At 34.2% G+C, this 15419-nt stretch overlaps 4 protein-coding genes and 1 non-coding gene across 5 annotated transcripts; 4 read left to right on the forward strand and 1 right to left on the reverse strand.

Annotated features, from left to right (window-relative positions):
• Window positions 1-1820: 1820 nt before the first annotated feature.
• LOC133791586 (protein MAINTENANCE OF MERISTEMS-like) lies at window positions 1821-3556 on the forward strand. The gene is made up of 4 exons (XM_062229509.1): window positions 1821-2333; window positions 2461-2628; window positions 2707-3036; window positions 3506-3556. Exons 1-4 carry the CDS (start codon window positions 1821-1823, stop codon window positions 3554-3556), a joined length of 1062 nt encoding a protein of 353 aa, XP_062085493.1.
• Window positions 3557-4154: 598 nt separating this feature from the next.
• On the reverse strand, window positions 4155-5479 carry LOC133791587 (uncharacterized). Its single transcript, XM_062229510.1, has 4 exons — window positions 4774-5479; window positions 4405-4650; window positions 4303-4326; window positions 4155-4187 (listed from the first exon to the last, which is right to left on the reverse strand). The coding sequence occupies exons 1-4, from the start codon at window positions 4918-4920 to the stop codon at window positions 4155-4157; spliced, it is 450 nt and encodes a 149-aa protein (XP_062085494.1). The 5' UTR covers window positions 4921-5479.
• Window positions 5480-8700: 3221 nt separating this feature from the next.
• On the forward strand, window positions 8701-10422 carry LOC133791157 (protein THYLAKOID ASSEMBLY 8-like, chloroplastic). The gene is made up of 3 exons (XM_062229074.1): window positions 8701-9270; window positions 9558-9948; window positions 10150-10422. Exons 1-2 carry the CDS (start codon window positions 8893-8895, stop codon window positions 9945-9947), a joined length of 768 nt encoding a protein of 255 aa, XP_062085058.1. The 5' UTR covers window positions 8701-8892; the 3' UTR covers window position 9948; window positions 10150-10422.
• An 818-nt stretch (window positions 10423-11240) lies between these two features.
• TRNAS-AGA (transfer RNA serine (anticodon AGA)) lies at window positions 11241-11322 on the forward strand. The gene has a single exon. It is a non-coding gene; the product is annotated as a tRNA-Ser (tRNA).
• Window positions 11323-12531: 1209 nt separating this feature from the next.
• On the forward strand, window positions 12532-15398 carry LOC133791161 (uncharacterized). The gene is made up of 7 exons (XM_062229080.1): window positions 12532-12615; window positions 12949-13109; window positions 13368-13467; window positions 14129-14295; window positions 14390-14465; window positions 14562-14625; window positions 15067-15398. Exons 2-6 carry the CDS (start codon window positions 12984-12986, stop codon window positions 14576-14578), a joined length of 486 nt encoding a protein of 161 aa, XP_062085064.1. The 5' UTR covers window positions 12532-12615; window positions 12949-12983; the 3' UTR covers window positions 14579-14625; window positions 15067-15398.
• Window positions 15399-15419: the final 21 nt, after the last annotated feature.

The following is a 15419-nucleotide window of genomic DNA, read 5'->3' on the forward strand; positions in this document are numbered from 1 at the left end:
AATTTAATTAATGTAATATCATAAAATTTTAATTTATCAATATAATTAAATTTTATCCTGTCACACCATTTCAAAATAAACCTCTCTTAAAAAAAAAATATTATGTATACTCAATCATGATAAACAATAGTATTTTATAAACAATAGTATTTTATCTTTTATCTGTACTTCTCATGCTTTCTCATGATTCACTAATATTCTCCATAAAACAATGTATGAGGGTAGTTATGTCAATTTACACATGGTTATCAGTGTAAATGGTTAGTTAAAAACCAGAGTTATAATTGAATGGTTTTGGCCTATTTTGGACCGTTACACCTATTTTAACAAATGCCACGTATACCTGTTAGGGTTGGGTAGGTTGTCAATTAATTTGTGGGATAAAATATACAGATTTCTCTTCATTCATGATTTTAACATCTTTTGACACTGTACTCAACTACTGTGAATATGATCTCAAAACTCCATTCCCAACCTTCACAAAGTCTATGTAGAATACTTGTACCATCGAAGAGATTCGACAGCGGTGCTGGGTGGGTACAAAAATATTCTGTGGACAGCGGTGGTTGCCGAATTAAAAATCGCAGCCGCCGACAACCTTTGAATCCAATCGTCGGCAAGCAGCAGAAATTCGAGATCCGTTAAAAGGTGTATGTTCTTTAAATAAATCACTTTCCATTTTAACTTCATCCATTTATTATTTACTTAATATCCATTCAAGTTAGAGACGAAAATTTATGTTTAAAAATGTAGGTGTAGGAAAATTAGGGACCTGAGAAACCGACCAAAACCATCTGCTCTGATATATATATATATTTATATATATATATAAAGCATATATCTTCACCAAACTAATGCAACAAAGTTTAGGAAAACATAGGCAGGGACATAAATGGCATCCTCAAGTAAAAGCCATATATAAAAAATGACAACTTTACTGCACTCCTGAGGTGGGGTTAGAAAATATGTTTAATTCGTCTTACATTGGGGAATACATATTTGGCCATGTATGAATCACAAATTTATTTGCACTCTTTGTTGTACTATTACCTTAATTTGTCTCATCGCGTTTTTTATTAAAATTTTAACTGTCACTTCAATCTAGCTTAAATTTGGTAATCGAATTTATCAAAACATGGAACATGAAAAGAGGAATGACCATGTCCGATGAGGTGAAGATGAAACTGGCCTCCAAGCGTGTATGTAAGTCGGACACCCCCATCTCTTCCTCCTCCAGCTCTGGCACCAAGGAATTCATGGTGGGGAAATCCGACCACAACTGAGACATCATTGTACACCAAGGACAGCATGGCATTCGTAGACCGAACAAATTAAGGACAAGGAATTCAGTGGACACTATCCGATTAAATTCAATGGACCACCTTTCATTTGAGGTACTCAATTTAAGTATATATAGCTCCAATTTCATATACTCAATTTAAGTATATATAGCTCCAATTTCATATAGGCATTTAGTTGTACAAACACTTATTCCAACGTATTATTAAAAGTCATTCCTAGTCCTTACACCTCTCGTTTGGTTTTACTTGTTTCTATTTTTATGCATACAACATAAAATTTGCTCATTTGTATTGGGAAGGTCGGTGTGGGTTATTTAAATTATCTTAAAATTGAAAATTTGTATTATTATGAGTACAAAATTAATTAATATACCATGTCAGGAGAAAGAGATTGATATTGACAGGGCAGGAGATTGTGAACTAATCATCGAATGGTATGCTAAGCTCCCAAATTCAGTAAAAGATAGAGTTAGAGTGACAGGATTACAACCTTTAGTGGACGGCATAAACCAATCAGAAATGGATGTTGCACTATTACAAGTACTTGGGGAGAAGTGGTGGGACACAACACATACGTTCATATTCGAGAAATTAGGAGAGATGACATTGACCCCCAAGGATTTTAGTTCAATTTCTGGAATACCAGTGCATGGTAACCCATTGAAAATGGATAGACGCATCCACAAAAATATAGAACAACTAACAAAGTTAGTAGGACAACCACTAGCAACCATTGGCAGAAGAAGGGTGAAATTGAGTTGGCTATACACAGCTTATCGCAATATGCAACTAAGAAATATTGAAGACCATGATATTTTAACTAGGGTCTTCATACTCGCACTACTTGGGTGCACTTTGTTTGCACGTTCTAATAAGATGGTGCACTTGTACTACTTACCGTGTTTGGCTAGTATAGGAGATATAGGATCTTTCAATTGGGGGGGAGCTGCATTGGCTTTTATGTACCAGCAAATGGATGACTTATGTAGACACAACACACACTGCATGGGAGGCCTTTGGAAAGCATGGAAGGTAATACAAAATCTCTGTATGAGGCATGTTTGTGTTGCCATTTTTCTAGTCATCATAGAATGTTGTATAAAACATTAATTTTTAATATATTATTGAAACTTAACAAACAATTTTCTTCTTATAACAGGTTTGGGCAAGGGAATACCTACCATGTGTGCGTGTTACACCACAATCGATATCATCAAAAGTCTTTCCACGAAGCCTTCTGTGGAGTAATTGCCCTCCACCAACAATGGGGATTGCGGCCCTGTTGAAGTACTATAGGGAAAAACTAACAAATCTAACATTGGACGAGGTAAAATCAAATGTACGCTATGCTAGCGTATAGACTGTAATTATGAAACCAAATTCACTAAATTTCTAATTTAACCAGGTTGACCTTTGTCCATGGGGAGATGAAGAAATTCAACCTTACTATGTTGCCCTAAATGAGGTAGCCAACTCCAGTCGAATCTTACTAGTTGGCCCGAACGGAGCAGAGTGGTATTTGGGGGAGCGAGTTTCAATGCAAAGTTGTGGAATTGTTCCCAACCGAATACCACAACTACCACCCAAGTCAATGCTTGTTCGAGAAAAACTGGTCATAATTACAAAGCCGTGGTGTTTGTCTGGTAAATCGGCATCAGAATTCTGGGAAGAACAAACAAAGGAGAACTGTGAAAAGTACAAAAGAGAAGTTTTGTGTACAATAACACACCACAAGGTATGTTATTCAATTTGATGGTGAAAGTTAACTTCAATATTATAAATCACTTGGTATGTGAACTGTGTATTTTTGTATTAAAAAAATTTAATCTCACTTTATCTCGCTATGCCACGAACTCCAAACATTATTTATTTTAACTATAGTACAAAAAGACACATCTATGTCTCAGCTGCATCCTTCATTCTAGCATTCCATAAACTTTTTCTGAATACTTAGAGCAATCTTATATATATTTTTCAAATTCAATATTAGGTAACACAGTCAACACCAAAAACACTTATACGAAAAATAAATGCGGTTCAAAGAGAGTTAATGCAGCAAATGATTACAACAACGACGGCCTTGAATAATTACAAGTCCATACTTGAAAATGTCCACGAGGAAATGGTACCTTAAATCAAATAACAATCCACAAGAATAGGAGTTATATTTAAATCAAAACTAATTGAAATTAATCAAATTGCAGGTTCAATGGACAGGTGAAGACAGCGAAAGTGATTTCAAAAGGGACAACTAAGGAGATTAAAAGGACTCCATCAACAATTCATATACTGGGCCCGTGGGGCAGCAGCAACAATAAAATTAAATTAATACTTGTTCTTCCTTCACTTTTAGAACATAATTACAATAATCAGGTTGTTGTTTATTAATGAACATTTATATGTCTACTTTAAAAACAACTATTGTTGCCCAAGTTCTATATTATTAATTAATAGGACCACTTGTGCTGAAGTTTTGTATAATAACCAATTTTTGAATCCAAGTAACATCCAAAATTAGTGACTGCTTCCTATAGTTGTTTAACAGTTTCATGGTTGAAATATCAGCCACGCGTGTGGCTCATTGGTTAAGTTCAAACATCTTTATTTTTCAACAATTTACAGCCTGAACAACACAAAGCTTTTCCCTAATTTTGTCAATTGAAATCACTATTATTTCTAAAAAAAATAGCTACTCCAAAGATTGTAGACTGGACAAAGAAATCCAAAATAAGGTATATTAACTATAAAATCATTGATAAATTGCAATATATTACAAAACTTAAATCAACACATTCATTGATTCCAATACACTTCAATATCTTCTTTTTATTCTTCCTTAGCGTAGCTTTCTAACTAATGCAATCCTTGCATGTCATAATTGTGTGCCTATTCACATTACTCACAAAATTACAAAACAAAGTTAACAAACGCAGGACGCTTTCTGTATTATAAAATCTCTTCTTTTGTTCAGTGAAGATGTCAAAATTAGTGCCCCTATAACCTTCCAATCAAACTCCCGCGGTACCTAATACAATTCAAACATTAATTATTAGTAATATTATATTTTCACACAATTTTTTTTTAAACATTCAGATACACTAACATATAATGGTCCTATTCGAATAGGTATTCCAGGAACATAGTCATCAACCACATCATCTGCTTCATCACCTAACACTCCCTTCACATATTCTTGTAGAAGCATTCTTGTGACATACACACTGCAATCATAATCAACGCATTTGTATCGATGGGAAATAGGTTCACTTATACTAAATTGTGTAAAAGAAAAATCGGATCCGTAAACTTTTTTGAATTGTTCACTGAATGCATTGTCCATGGAGCATAGCTGTTCACAAAAGACACAAAAAATATTCAAAATGAGTAAAAAAATGATAGTTCATAAATTTTGAAACATTTCTAAAAAATAAAATTATAATGTGAATAAAAAAACTACACAATATATACAAACCATCGACATAATTATGCCACCACATAATAAATACGAAGGAATGCTGAAGTTATCGAACACATTAACTTTCTTCTCAAACATATTGATTACGGCTAGAAACCAATGTCTTTTAGCAAGCACAGGCACGTAAACTTGCCAGATACTCATCAATAAGAATTACTAAAATCTCATAAAAATAAAATAGGAAACCATAAATTATATTCATAAAAGTAATCAATTTAACCTTTTCCAACTGATCAACCTCTCCACACCATTCAAACCATGTCTTTTTATTACTTATAGTACTATAACATAAACTGTCTGGCCGCTACAAAAAGAAAATTAAAAAAACCAAACAATATTGTCATCAACATGGCATACAAAAAAAACAACAAAATTCTTTTAACTAATACAAACCGATAAAGCTGTCGGGATCCACCAGAATCTCATCTTTTTCCCATTCTTTTCCACTTCAACCGCTGATAAAATATCAATCATACAGTTGAAAACCTTCAACATTAAAAAACTTGTCACATATTAGTTAATGTGAGTATAAGTCTTCATTGACCAACCTCAAAATTACAAATTTATTTAACATCCTCACTCTTGCGCTGCATAGTTCTTTATCTCCCAAACTCAAAAAATCAGACCTCCGCCCAACTACTTTGTCTCCCAAGAAAACTATCTCCCTTGTAAATGAAAAAATTAGTTCAAATAATTATATCATCTGTTTAAATATAACATGGCCAAATATTTAAATACAAAGCATTCAAAAGCTTACACCGGAGGTAATTTCGAGTCCATCACATAGTTCAACAACTTTTCCTCATAATCGTTCAACAACTCCAAATTTGACCACTTTGTTCGGCTTAAGAGGTCTCCACTAATGCAACAACGATCCAAAGTATACTAAATTCAAACACTACAAGTTAAGTAGATTCTAAGATTATTCCAACTACATGTATTTGTATTGGATTTAGTACACCAAAATAAAAAAAATATAATCAACAATACCTTCCCAACAATTTTATCAACTTCGCTATCTTCAATGTCATACATATCACAATCAAAACCACTACCTCCAAATTTCAAAACCAATTTCCTTTCATCCTCAAAGTGCCATTTTATTTTTTCTTCAGTCGTCGACAATGAAATCCTATCACAATGTTTGCTCTCACTAACAATATCTGTAAATTTTTCCAGTTCCATACATAAATCATTCCCTTCTACACAACTAGACCACACTTTCTCACTATGATTAGATACACCACTCTTCTTCTCCCTACCCACTTCAGGATCAAATAAAATCTTATCATTCAAACTATTACCATCAACACCATCAACCTCTAAATCATTCATTTCTACAGTAAAAGTACCAATATTGGAAGGCCCCTCTCCAATTTCTACACCCAACTCATCGCAACCAAGCACACTAGGCAACTTATCAACTTCGCTTATCTCATTTAAGTCAACCAAAAAAACCTCCTCCGACTCAAGTTGAACATTTTTAACCCCCCCCCCCCCCCCATCAACGGGATCAAGTTTTCGCAACTCCAATTCCACTTGTAATGTTTTGGATTTAGATAACTCAACCTTTCCCAAATTCATCGACGGTGTTCCTACACTAAATTTATCTTCCAAACGACCCACCTCCACCATATCTACATTTGCACCATCCAATTTACTCAATTTCTCACTCACAATGTTACATTCACTCATTACCAAAGATGCCTTCTCCAAAAAAACTTCAAAAGAATTGCCCTCTTCTCCTTCTCTAACCTCAGACAAACGAAGCTGGGAAACACCATGTCTAAGAGATGCAATTTCCTGCTTCAATTCCTTCACTTCACTCTCATGTGAATTCAATGCCAACAAGATGTCCCCTAACTTTTCCCTATCCATAGTTGCCTACAATAACAAAGAATTTCTTTCCATAATTATAATTATTATATAATAATTTAAATTGGTTATCGACATTTACACATCATCAATGGTGTCACATTAAAATAATAATTGCTTCACCAAAATATCAGCTTCGCCTAACATATTGGAGAAACCCCCAAAATTGGGTAATATATTAACAACAGTAAAAACACTAATTTTAAACGACTTTAATTTCCAATCAAAACGAATTGCAGTCTATTGTTAAACTTTAGTGACATATCATAACCCAGTAGTATTGGAATATGTTGTCCCTAGTTTTATATATAACAATATTATACATAGCTATAACCACCACAACCTTTTCCAATTCATGGGAATATATTTCAAATAAGTTTTCACAGACTACTTCAGAAAAAACCAACAAACCGAAGGGAAGTCATGAAATCATGTATATATATAAAATAATAGAAATGCTTTAATACTTAACAAATCCTTAGCAAAAGTTCAATCTACTCAACTACATAAACGGCACCTCTTCATCAACCTAATACCATAAATGACACCTTCCATGCATAAACATCATTCTTCTTTAATTTAGCATTTTTTTCAAACAAACCCCTCGCATTGAAACATAACAAGCAAACAGAATGCCAAACTAAAATCACTAAACACAGTAGGTCATGGCTAAGTTAAGTTGTAAATCAACTATTATTACTGGTCTTAATTGTACAAACCTGCTACAAATCTAACATCACTACGGACCACACAAAAATTACCCCAAAATAACAGAGTCCAACCTGCACACCCCAAAATAACAGAGTCGAATCAGCTTTGGTGCTTAGACAGAGAAACTTCACTCTCCAACTCCGCAGCCCCTAAATCCACAAATAAGAAACCACCAGTAGCCTTGCTTTGAAACCCAGTCTGAAATCAACCACAGCCTAACGCCCCACTGCCAAACACATATATCGTTAATTTACATTCGTATAATAGGTGGAAACTGTGAATTTCTTCACTATATTTTATCTTTATTTGTTGTTCAATTAACTATATATTTAGTCCCTCCATTACAAAGAGATATCAAAGCTTGGAGAGAATCAATGAATTAGTAATGGGTTCAATCCATAAACAGGCAAAGATAGTCTAGCTAACAATAATTTAAGCCAAAATCTTCATAACCCACCTTAAGTATCTGTGGGTAAGAAAATATCAAAGCTTGGAGAGATTCAATGAAAAATAATACAAATTGCAGACTACAGAGAAACTTTGTATATACCTGATCTTATGAGATGGGCAGGTTCGTGAAAGCTAAATTAATGGCAAGAAAATGATAATTGGACTTCAATAGGATAAGGCAAGGAAGTTTGAAAGCTATAGTGTTCCCTAGGCGATACGAGGTAATAGTTTCCAGGCCTTATATACAGTGATTCAATAAAAGCAATCACAAGCGGATGGATTACTTGGATTCCAGGTACAGCAGAGATCAATGGCCGAACTAGAGATCAATGGCCGAACTAGTTTGAAGTAAATAGATTCGTCTTACTAGCCTAACAAGAGCAGGAAAGTCGAAAAGAAACAGATTCGGAAGAGAGAGAGAGAGAATAGTTGTGAATGTGGATGGGTTCGATTGTGAGGGAAAGAGAGAGAGAATAGTTATGAGAGAGATAGACCAAATATTTGGAAAATCACAGCCCTTTATTTGATCAAAGGGTGCAAAATAAACGTCCCCACCGGTGGAAATGTTTTTACAGTCTCCACTTGAGCAATGCCCTATATTTATATATATAAACATTTTCGGACAGGTTAATATGTTGTTTTTGTTTAGTATCTAGTTTTCATTTTATCAATGTGGGTTTTCATTATCTTCTGGTTGGTTGGACTGAACTTGAATGTGGATTTTCATTATATTCTGGTTGGTTGGACTGAATTTGCGTTATTCTTGTGTGATTCATAATTACTCTATGACTTTTATGGATTTGTTTTTGTTTCATTTTCCTTAATAAATAAATAACTGAAAAATGGACAATAAATAAAATAAAAAACAATGTGAGTAAGTATATTTTTGAAATATTATTGTCTCAATAACCATATGACTTCGTTATAATTGGTTGTTGTAGGTTTGGTTCCGCAGTATCAACTTTCCTATGCATTTACACTGACAAGTGACACCAAAGGCATAACAGCCGGAAGCGCTGACACTCCCAAACGAAGCCTTTGAGCCACTCTATTGATCGACTTTTTTCTATCAGAGTTCTGATGGCGACTCGAGCATTTTCAAGATCAAAAATTTCAACCTTGGTTTCAGGATTATTCCGAGTAATTCACTGTACACCGATTAAGGAGACGCTGTTGCCTATAAAATCAAAAGTTTTAGCATTTGAAATCGATTCGCGGGAACCCATTTGCGGGTTTAGACTATACCATGACGGAAGGCCCAGGGGACCCCTTTGGAGAGGCAAGAAGCTTATTGGGAAAGAAGCGCTTTTTGTGATATTGGGGTTGAAGAGGTTCAAGGATGACGAAGAGAAGCTTGACAAGTTTATCAAAACCCATGTTCTGAGGCTTTTGAAGCTTGATTTGATTGCTGTTCTCACTGAACTTGAGCGCCAGGAGGAGGTTACTTTGGCTACCAAGGTTCTTATATTTACTTTTTCTTGCTTTCTTCTTCTGTTGCCAATATGTTTTCATATCTGCTCGCAACGTGTTTGACTAAATGTTACTTAGATATGTATGGACTTGGACACGTTTTGCTCATGCTTCTCACGCATTTTAAGCAGAGCAGTTTAACTCATTACGCTTGCAATCTGTTTGATTAAATGCTTAGAAGACATATGTGCACTTGTAAAAGAATTAATTCGATGTTGTTTGTTGTAATGGCGCTTCTTTGTGTGACCTCACTAGCAACTCAATGAATCTTTCAGGTATTTAATGTGGTTCGAAAGCAAGACTGGTACAAGGCTGATGTTTTTATGTACAAAGACTTGATTATTGCACTTGCAAGGAGTAAGAAAATGGATGAAGTTATGCAGCTATGGGAGAGCATGAAAAATGAAGATATATTTCCCGATTCTCAAACATATTCAGAAGTTATTAGAGGTTTTTTGAGCATTGGTTCTCCTGGAGATGCAATGAACATATACGAGGACATGAAGAAATCTCCAGACCCGCCAGAAGAGTTGCCTTTTAGGATTTTACTGAAGGGCCTCCTGCCACACCCTCTTTTGAGAAACAGAGTCAAGCAAGACTTTGAAGAGCTCTTTCCCGAAAAGCATATGTATGATCCGCCAGAAGAGATATTTGGCGCACACTGAGGTTTGCATTTCACCTTTATTATGTCGTTCCCTCTAAGCTCATTCTGGCTCACATATTTTGTCATGTATCTAATTGACTGTACGTATGTTATTCATATCATTTTTAGCATACATTCTCTCTTTTTTGTTATATTCATCTTTTTTCAGGTCTTTCTTGTAATTAGAAATCTAAAAGACAAAATCTGTATTGTTTTACTTGCAGAAGAAGAAAGATACGAAACCAAGAAGTTGGTGATCTTCTGCAATATGCAAGGAGCGTGCTGTTGGTGAAGACTGGAGTCAGCCCAGAACAATGTTTTCTCTCCTTAGCCTAAACGATATTAGGATATATTTTTTTCCCTTCACTTATCATTTTAGAGAGGTAGAGTCAGGTTTTAGAAGTTTCATATGGTTTTTGTTCTCCTCATATGGGGCATTATCGATTGTATATTGAAGCTTATGAACATAATAAAAAACATGATTTAATCAACTCAAACTTCTAAAATCTTTCTTCCTTTCTAAAACTATTGAAGTGAAAACCTGATGAGAATGAAATTTCGAGCTGCTTAAACAGAATCTGTTATATGTAAGGAATGCTTATACAAGAAAGATGGTGTCTACCATTTATCATGGCCATTTTAGTCTTTAACTTGAAGCTAAACAGTTCATGGAATCCTTTTAGATGTTGTGGCTAAAGGTTTTTCTTAGAAAGTCATGTTTGATTTGGTAGAACATAGGTAGAGAGAATTGTAATTTGAAATGGAATAATATTTAAAAATAAACTTTAAAGGACTCGTAATAGATTGGCAATTCAAGAATAACCATCTAATGGAATTATCATTCATTTGTTTAAAATGGAAAGTATAAAGGAATGGTTATTCACATTCCATTCTAAAATTTATTCCTTTAAAACCAAACATGCCCACATAAATGTTAAAAAGCACAACCCCATATAATATAATAGAAGAATAATGATATGTGCACCTAAAATATGTACTCAACAGTAACGTGTCACTACTTTTTAAAACAGTGAATCTTAATTTTAATAAATGTGATTGACACATCATTATGTGTAATGTTTGGGTGCATACATTATTACTCGTAATATAACAAAGAGCAATTTCCTAATGTTTTGAAGATGAAAAAGCAAATTCAATGGAATTAGCTTGTTTCTCGCTTAATCATGTGTCACATATTTGTAAACGAATCAGTATTTGGTTCTAATATAGAAACGATCGGTAGAGAGCCTATAAAGAGTATTGTAAGATAAAGGTAACAAACAAATATTTTATAATGATGTCAACAAATCATTGAGTGGGCGTGCCGGAGTGGTTATCGGGCATGACTAGAAATCATGTGGGCTTTGCCCGCGCAGGTTCGAATCCTGCCGCTCACGACGATTTTTATTTTTTGGCCATTTTTTAAACGAATAGATTGTCATTGACTCATTGTGAGAATTGATTCTTTAGATCATTTCTTTTATCCTTTATTTGGATAGATAGACCAAACTCTTATCACTTTGCTTTGCTCCAAGTTCAGATTTGATCGGTCCACTTCCACTTATGTCCAAAACAAACGACAAAATCACCAATAAATATATATTCAGCATTTTACTTGGAAAAATCTAAGCAATTCATCATACTCGAGTTCTGATATGAATGCAAGTAGTGGCTAGCTAGCTGCAACTTACCATGTCTTCACATTTTCCTACCAAATTGAAGTATATATATTGAATATATAATGATGATGGGACCCTAAGGTTAGAAATTTCTCAAAATGCATGATACAACAAATAATTGCATTGTTTGTCTCATATCTAAAAGTCAAATGTATACACCAAAGTGCTGCAAATAGAGTTAAAGGATCGAGCTCTCTCTCTCTCTCTCTATTCTTTATGGCTCACAAAGCTTTTAATTTCAGTGATCGTTTCAATTCAAACCAATAATTTTAACCGAATTGATTTTGCTCTAAAGCTTTCGCTACAATCCAAAGAAAAATCATATCAGCTAAAAGACATTGACACAGAAATTGTTCTCTTCTGTTTACAAGTTTTACTGATATTAAATTCTCATGTCTCTATGTTCTATACGCATACACCAACTTCTCATACTCATGAGCTATGAAGATATCTTAGATATGGTTTGGTAGCTTTATATGAGAGAGAGAGAGAGAGAGACGTAGTATATGGTCCTCTTTTGATTTTTAGAGGAAGACAGCCAATGAAGTTGGAGTCCACCACTATTTTGGAAGAAAAAAGATGCAACCTTATCTAATTTAGTACTGGTGGGATCAGAAGAAAGATTAATAATATTTGGTTTTTTGTGATTAATCAATCCATGCCTTTTTCAACTTGTTTATTAAAGAAAATCACTGACTAAGAATGAGGACATTTCGAGGAACAAAGACAAAGAATCAGAAATGAGCAATGAACATGGCACGGCATAGCAGAGAGGCAGAGAGAGGGGTCATAATAATATGCTATGAAAGAGTGGAAATTATCCATTTGGGTACACGTGGCGCTAGAGTGTTCGTCCCTTGGGACGACATGTGGAGCCCACGTGGCACTTATCCGTTTAATATGTCGTGGAAAACGATGATGATGGTTGGTTGGTTAATATGATATTATATTGTAAAAATGCAGATAATAGAATGTAAAGGACAGTGAGAAGGAAATTTCCCAGGCTTTTTGGTAATCAAAAAAAAAAAAAAAAAAAAAAGAAGAAGAAGAAGAAGAAAGAGAGAAGGAATAATAATAAAAGAAATTATTTCTATAATTTTTGGCAGATGGTGGCACATGGGCGGCACTCTCTCAGCAGTGCCGTCCTTCTATAAAAGAGATTTTCTTACTGTGAATTTTTGCATGAGTTTCTGATATTTTTTCACACACTGTTTCTTTCTCTGCCTTTTCTTTTCTTCATTGTTTGTTTATTTCAACTGGGTTTATTAAGCTCCGGAGTAGCTTTTTCAGGTTAAATAAATAACCTTTATCAGATTATTTCAACTGGGTTAACTTTTTCTGCAGATAGTTTTGCTTAGTGAGTTAACTGACAAAGGTCAATGGAGGGTAAGAAGCAAGCTAACTCGTCTTCATCTTTTACTGCCGAGCTTTTTGGTGGCAAAGAGTTTCCATCTCAGCACCTGTCCACTGGGATTTTCGCTTCCATTTTTCCTCCTCCATCGAAGGCATGTTCATTTACTGCTTTAGAAATTTTACATGCTTTTTTGCTTCTTATCATTTATGTTTATTGTAAAGAAATATATATATAAATTTATATATGAGCTATTAACGAAGGAAAAATCGTCCCTCTACTGAGGAGGAAATGGTTTTGGGTGGCTTGGTTTGGCCACACAAGTGTAAAAAAGGAAAAACTAGAGCAAAAATGTTCCATCTATGTAGTTTGTTAATGTCACTCAATTGGTTTATTTTTGGTCTGGTTTTAGGTGGTGGGGAGGAACTCCCAAAGTTCTGATCTTATAGGATCTTGGCAGAAACATGCCCCTGGAAACCAAACATGGCCCACCAACAAATATGGAAGCTCAGGTATAATTATCACTCAGATATGGTTTGCTTCTACATCTTTTCATTTCTTCATCTCTTAATCAATAAAAAAAGAATGGAATTCTTGATTTTAGAATCGACACTAAATCTTATTAAAAAATAAGTTATGTTATTGGGAGATACTTCCTTTCATATGCTCCTATTTTTTAAAAGCCAAATTCTTAGAAATTAGTAGAACTGTCATATATTCTAGGAAACGAAAAAGCTATATTCGATATCAATATTGTATGATGCGTTGTCAAAATAGAATATTTTGAAGTTTTTTTTTTTGTTGGTGAAAGTATACATACATCTAAAGAGTAACGCTGGAGACAAACACTAAATTTAATTAATTATATTTGTCTAATTAATTTTAGTAAGTTGGACCATCTCATTTATAATTCTTTAGTTTAAATTAATTACACCTTTTTATGTGTCTTTAGCATCAATCATGTCTAAAATCATTTTTCTCTATCAATCACCATATCATACTAGCTTATGCGAAAAGACTCGATATTTTCTCTCTTTTTTTTTTTTTCCAAACTGATACAAATGAAATGTCTAATTCTTTTCATTTCTCTCATCATATTCATTCCACTATGGAAGTTCTCATCTTCTCTAATGGATAATCTATACCTCAAACTTGTATTTCCCCCATACATAGCTAAGAATGGCGAAGTTGAACGATGTAGCATACCCTACAAGGACAGGAGTTCCGTTCTTCAAGAAGAAAGAGTGGAACCATGTCATCTAAGTTCTTCGATTTATTATGGAGGGCAAGATGTGTATTCCCATTCTCAAAGTTCCCAAATCTCTGAATCTTACCCTGTGGTGAGTCTTGATTATATACTGTGAGCATGATTAATTGATAAAAACGTGTAAATAAATAATTTGTTGTGATCGTGTATTCTTTTGAATGAATTAGTTCAAAAAAGATGGCCGGGAAGATGATCCAAATGGAAGCAATTCGAATGATGCTTCTCGAGGAAATTGGTGGCAAGGTCATAATAATAATAGTAGTAGTAGTAGTTAAACTCTTTGAGATTATGTTCTTAGACCATTTTGGTATCTGAACATTTTCACTTGGGTTTCTGCAGGTTCGCTTTATTATTAGGACCTTTGTCCTCCAACGCAGCATGAATTCTCCAACTATTTTTTGAGGTGTGCAAATATCCAAATCCATTGCTTATAACAGAATGAGATTTTGTTTTTTCTTTCTGCTGAGACATACTTTATTTACTTTACCTGTAATGTGAGAACAACTTTGAACTCTGCTTCCTCATTTCCCATGCATGTCAGTTTATCATGAATATTTTTTATAGCAAGAAACAAAAAAGAAAGAGCCACGGTAGTACTTTTTTCATTAAAGTTTCCCGGATTGCCAACCTCACTTCTGAATGAATTCAGCACTCATTTACTTACAGTTCACTAGCTTCTGAAAACCTTATTAGATTCTAAGACACTAATTTTCATAAAATGGACTTTTTCAAACTATGTCACCTATCTGATTCTTATGCTAATTGTTTTATTCATGCATCAACACTGATACATATATGGTATATCAGCAAATAATTGTTTGTCTTCTTACCCTCTCTCTTGCAGGGATGCACATGAAGCCAGGATGGAAAGCACAGGCAACAAACAATTTGCTATATAAATAAGTAGCTCAGCTTGGGGCATGGTTAACATAAATAAACAGCCGATACCTAAAGAGCTGACAGTGGATTTATTTAAGTCAGAAAATGCTAAACATTTTATGACAATGTAGTTGTTCTGTACGAGTTAAGACCAGGCTGAAAGATGAAAGATTCACTAAACTATTTTGCTGGCTTAAATTTCTTTTTTCATGCTATTTTAGAGCCTGTAATGTTCGTCTATGAATTGATGGTACAGGCCTTTTTTCCATTATATATCAACGTAGATGTTCGTAAGCGCTTAAATTGTCTTGTTGACAG

Source organism: Humulus lupulus, chromosome 7 (assembly GCF_963169125.1).
Source record: "Humulus lupulus chromosome 7, drHumLupu1.1, whole genome shotgun sequence".
Taxonomy (NCBI): domain Eukaryota; kingdom Viridiplantae; phylum Streptophyta; class Magnoliopsida; order Rosales; family Cannabaceae; genus Humulus; species Humulus lupulus.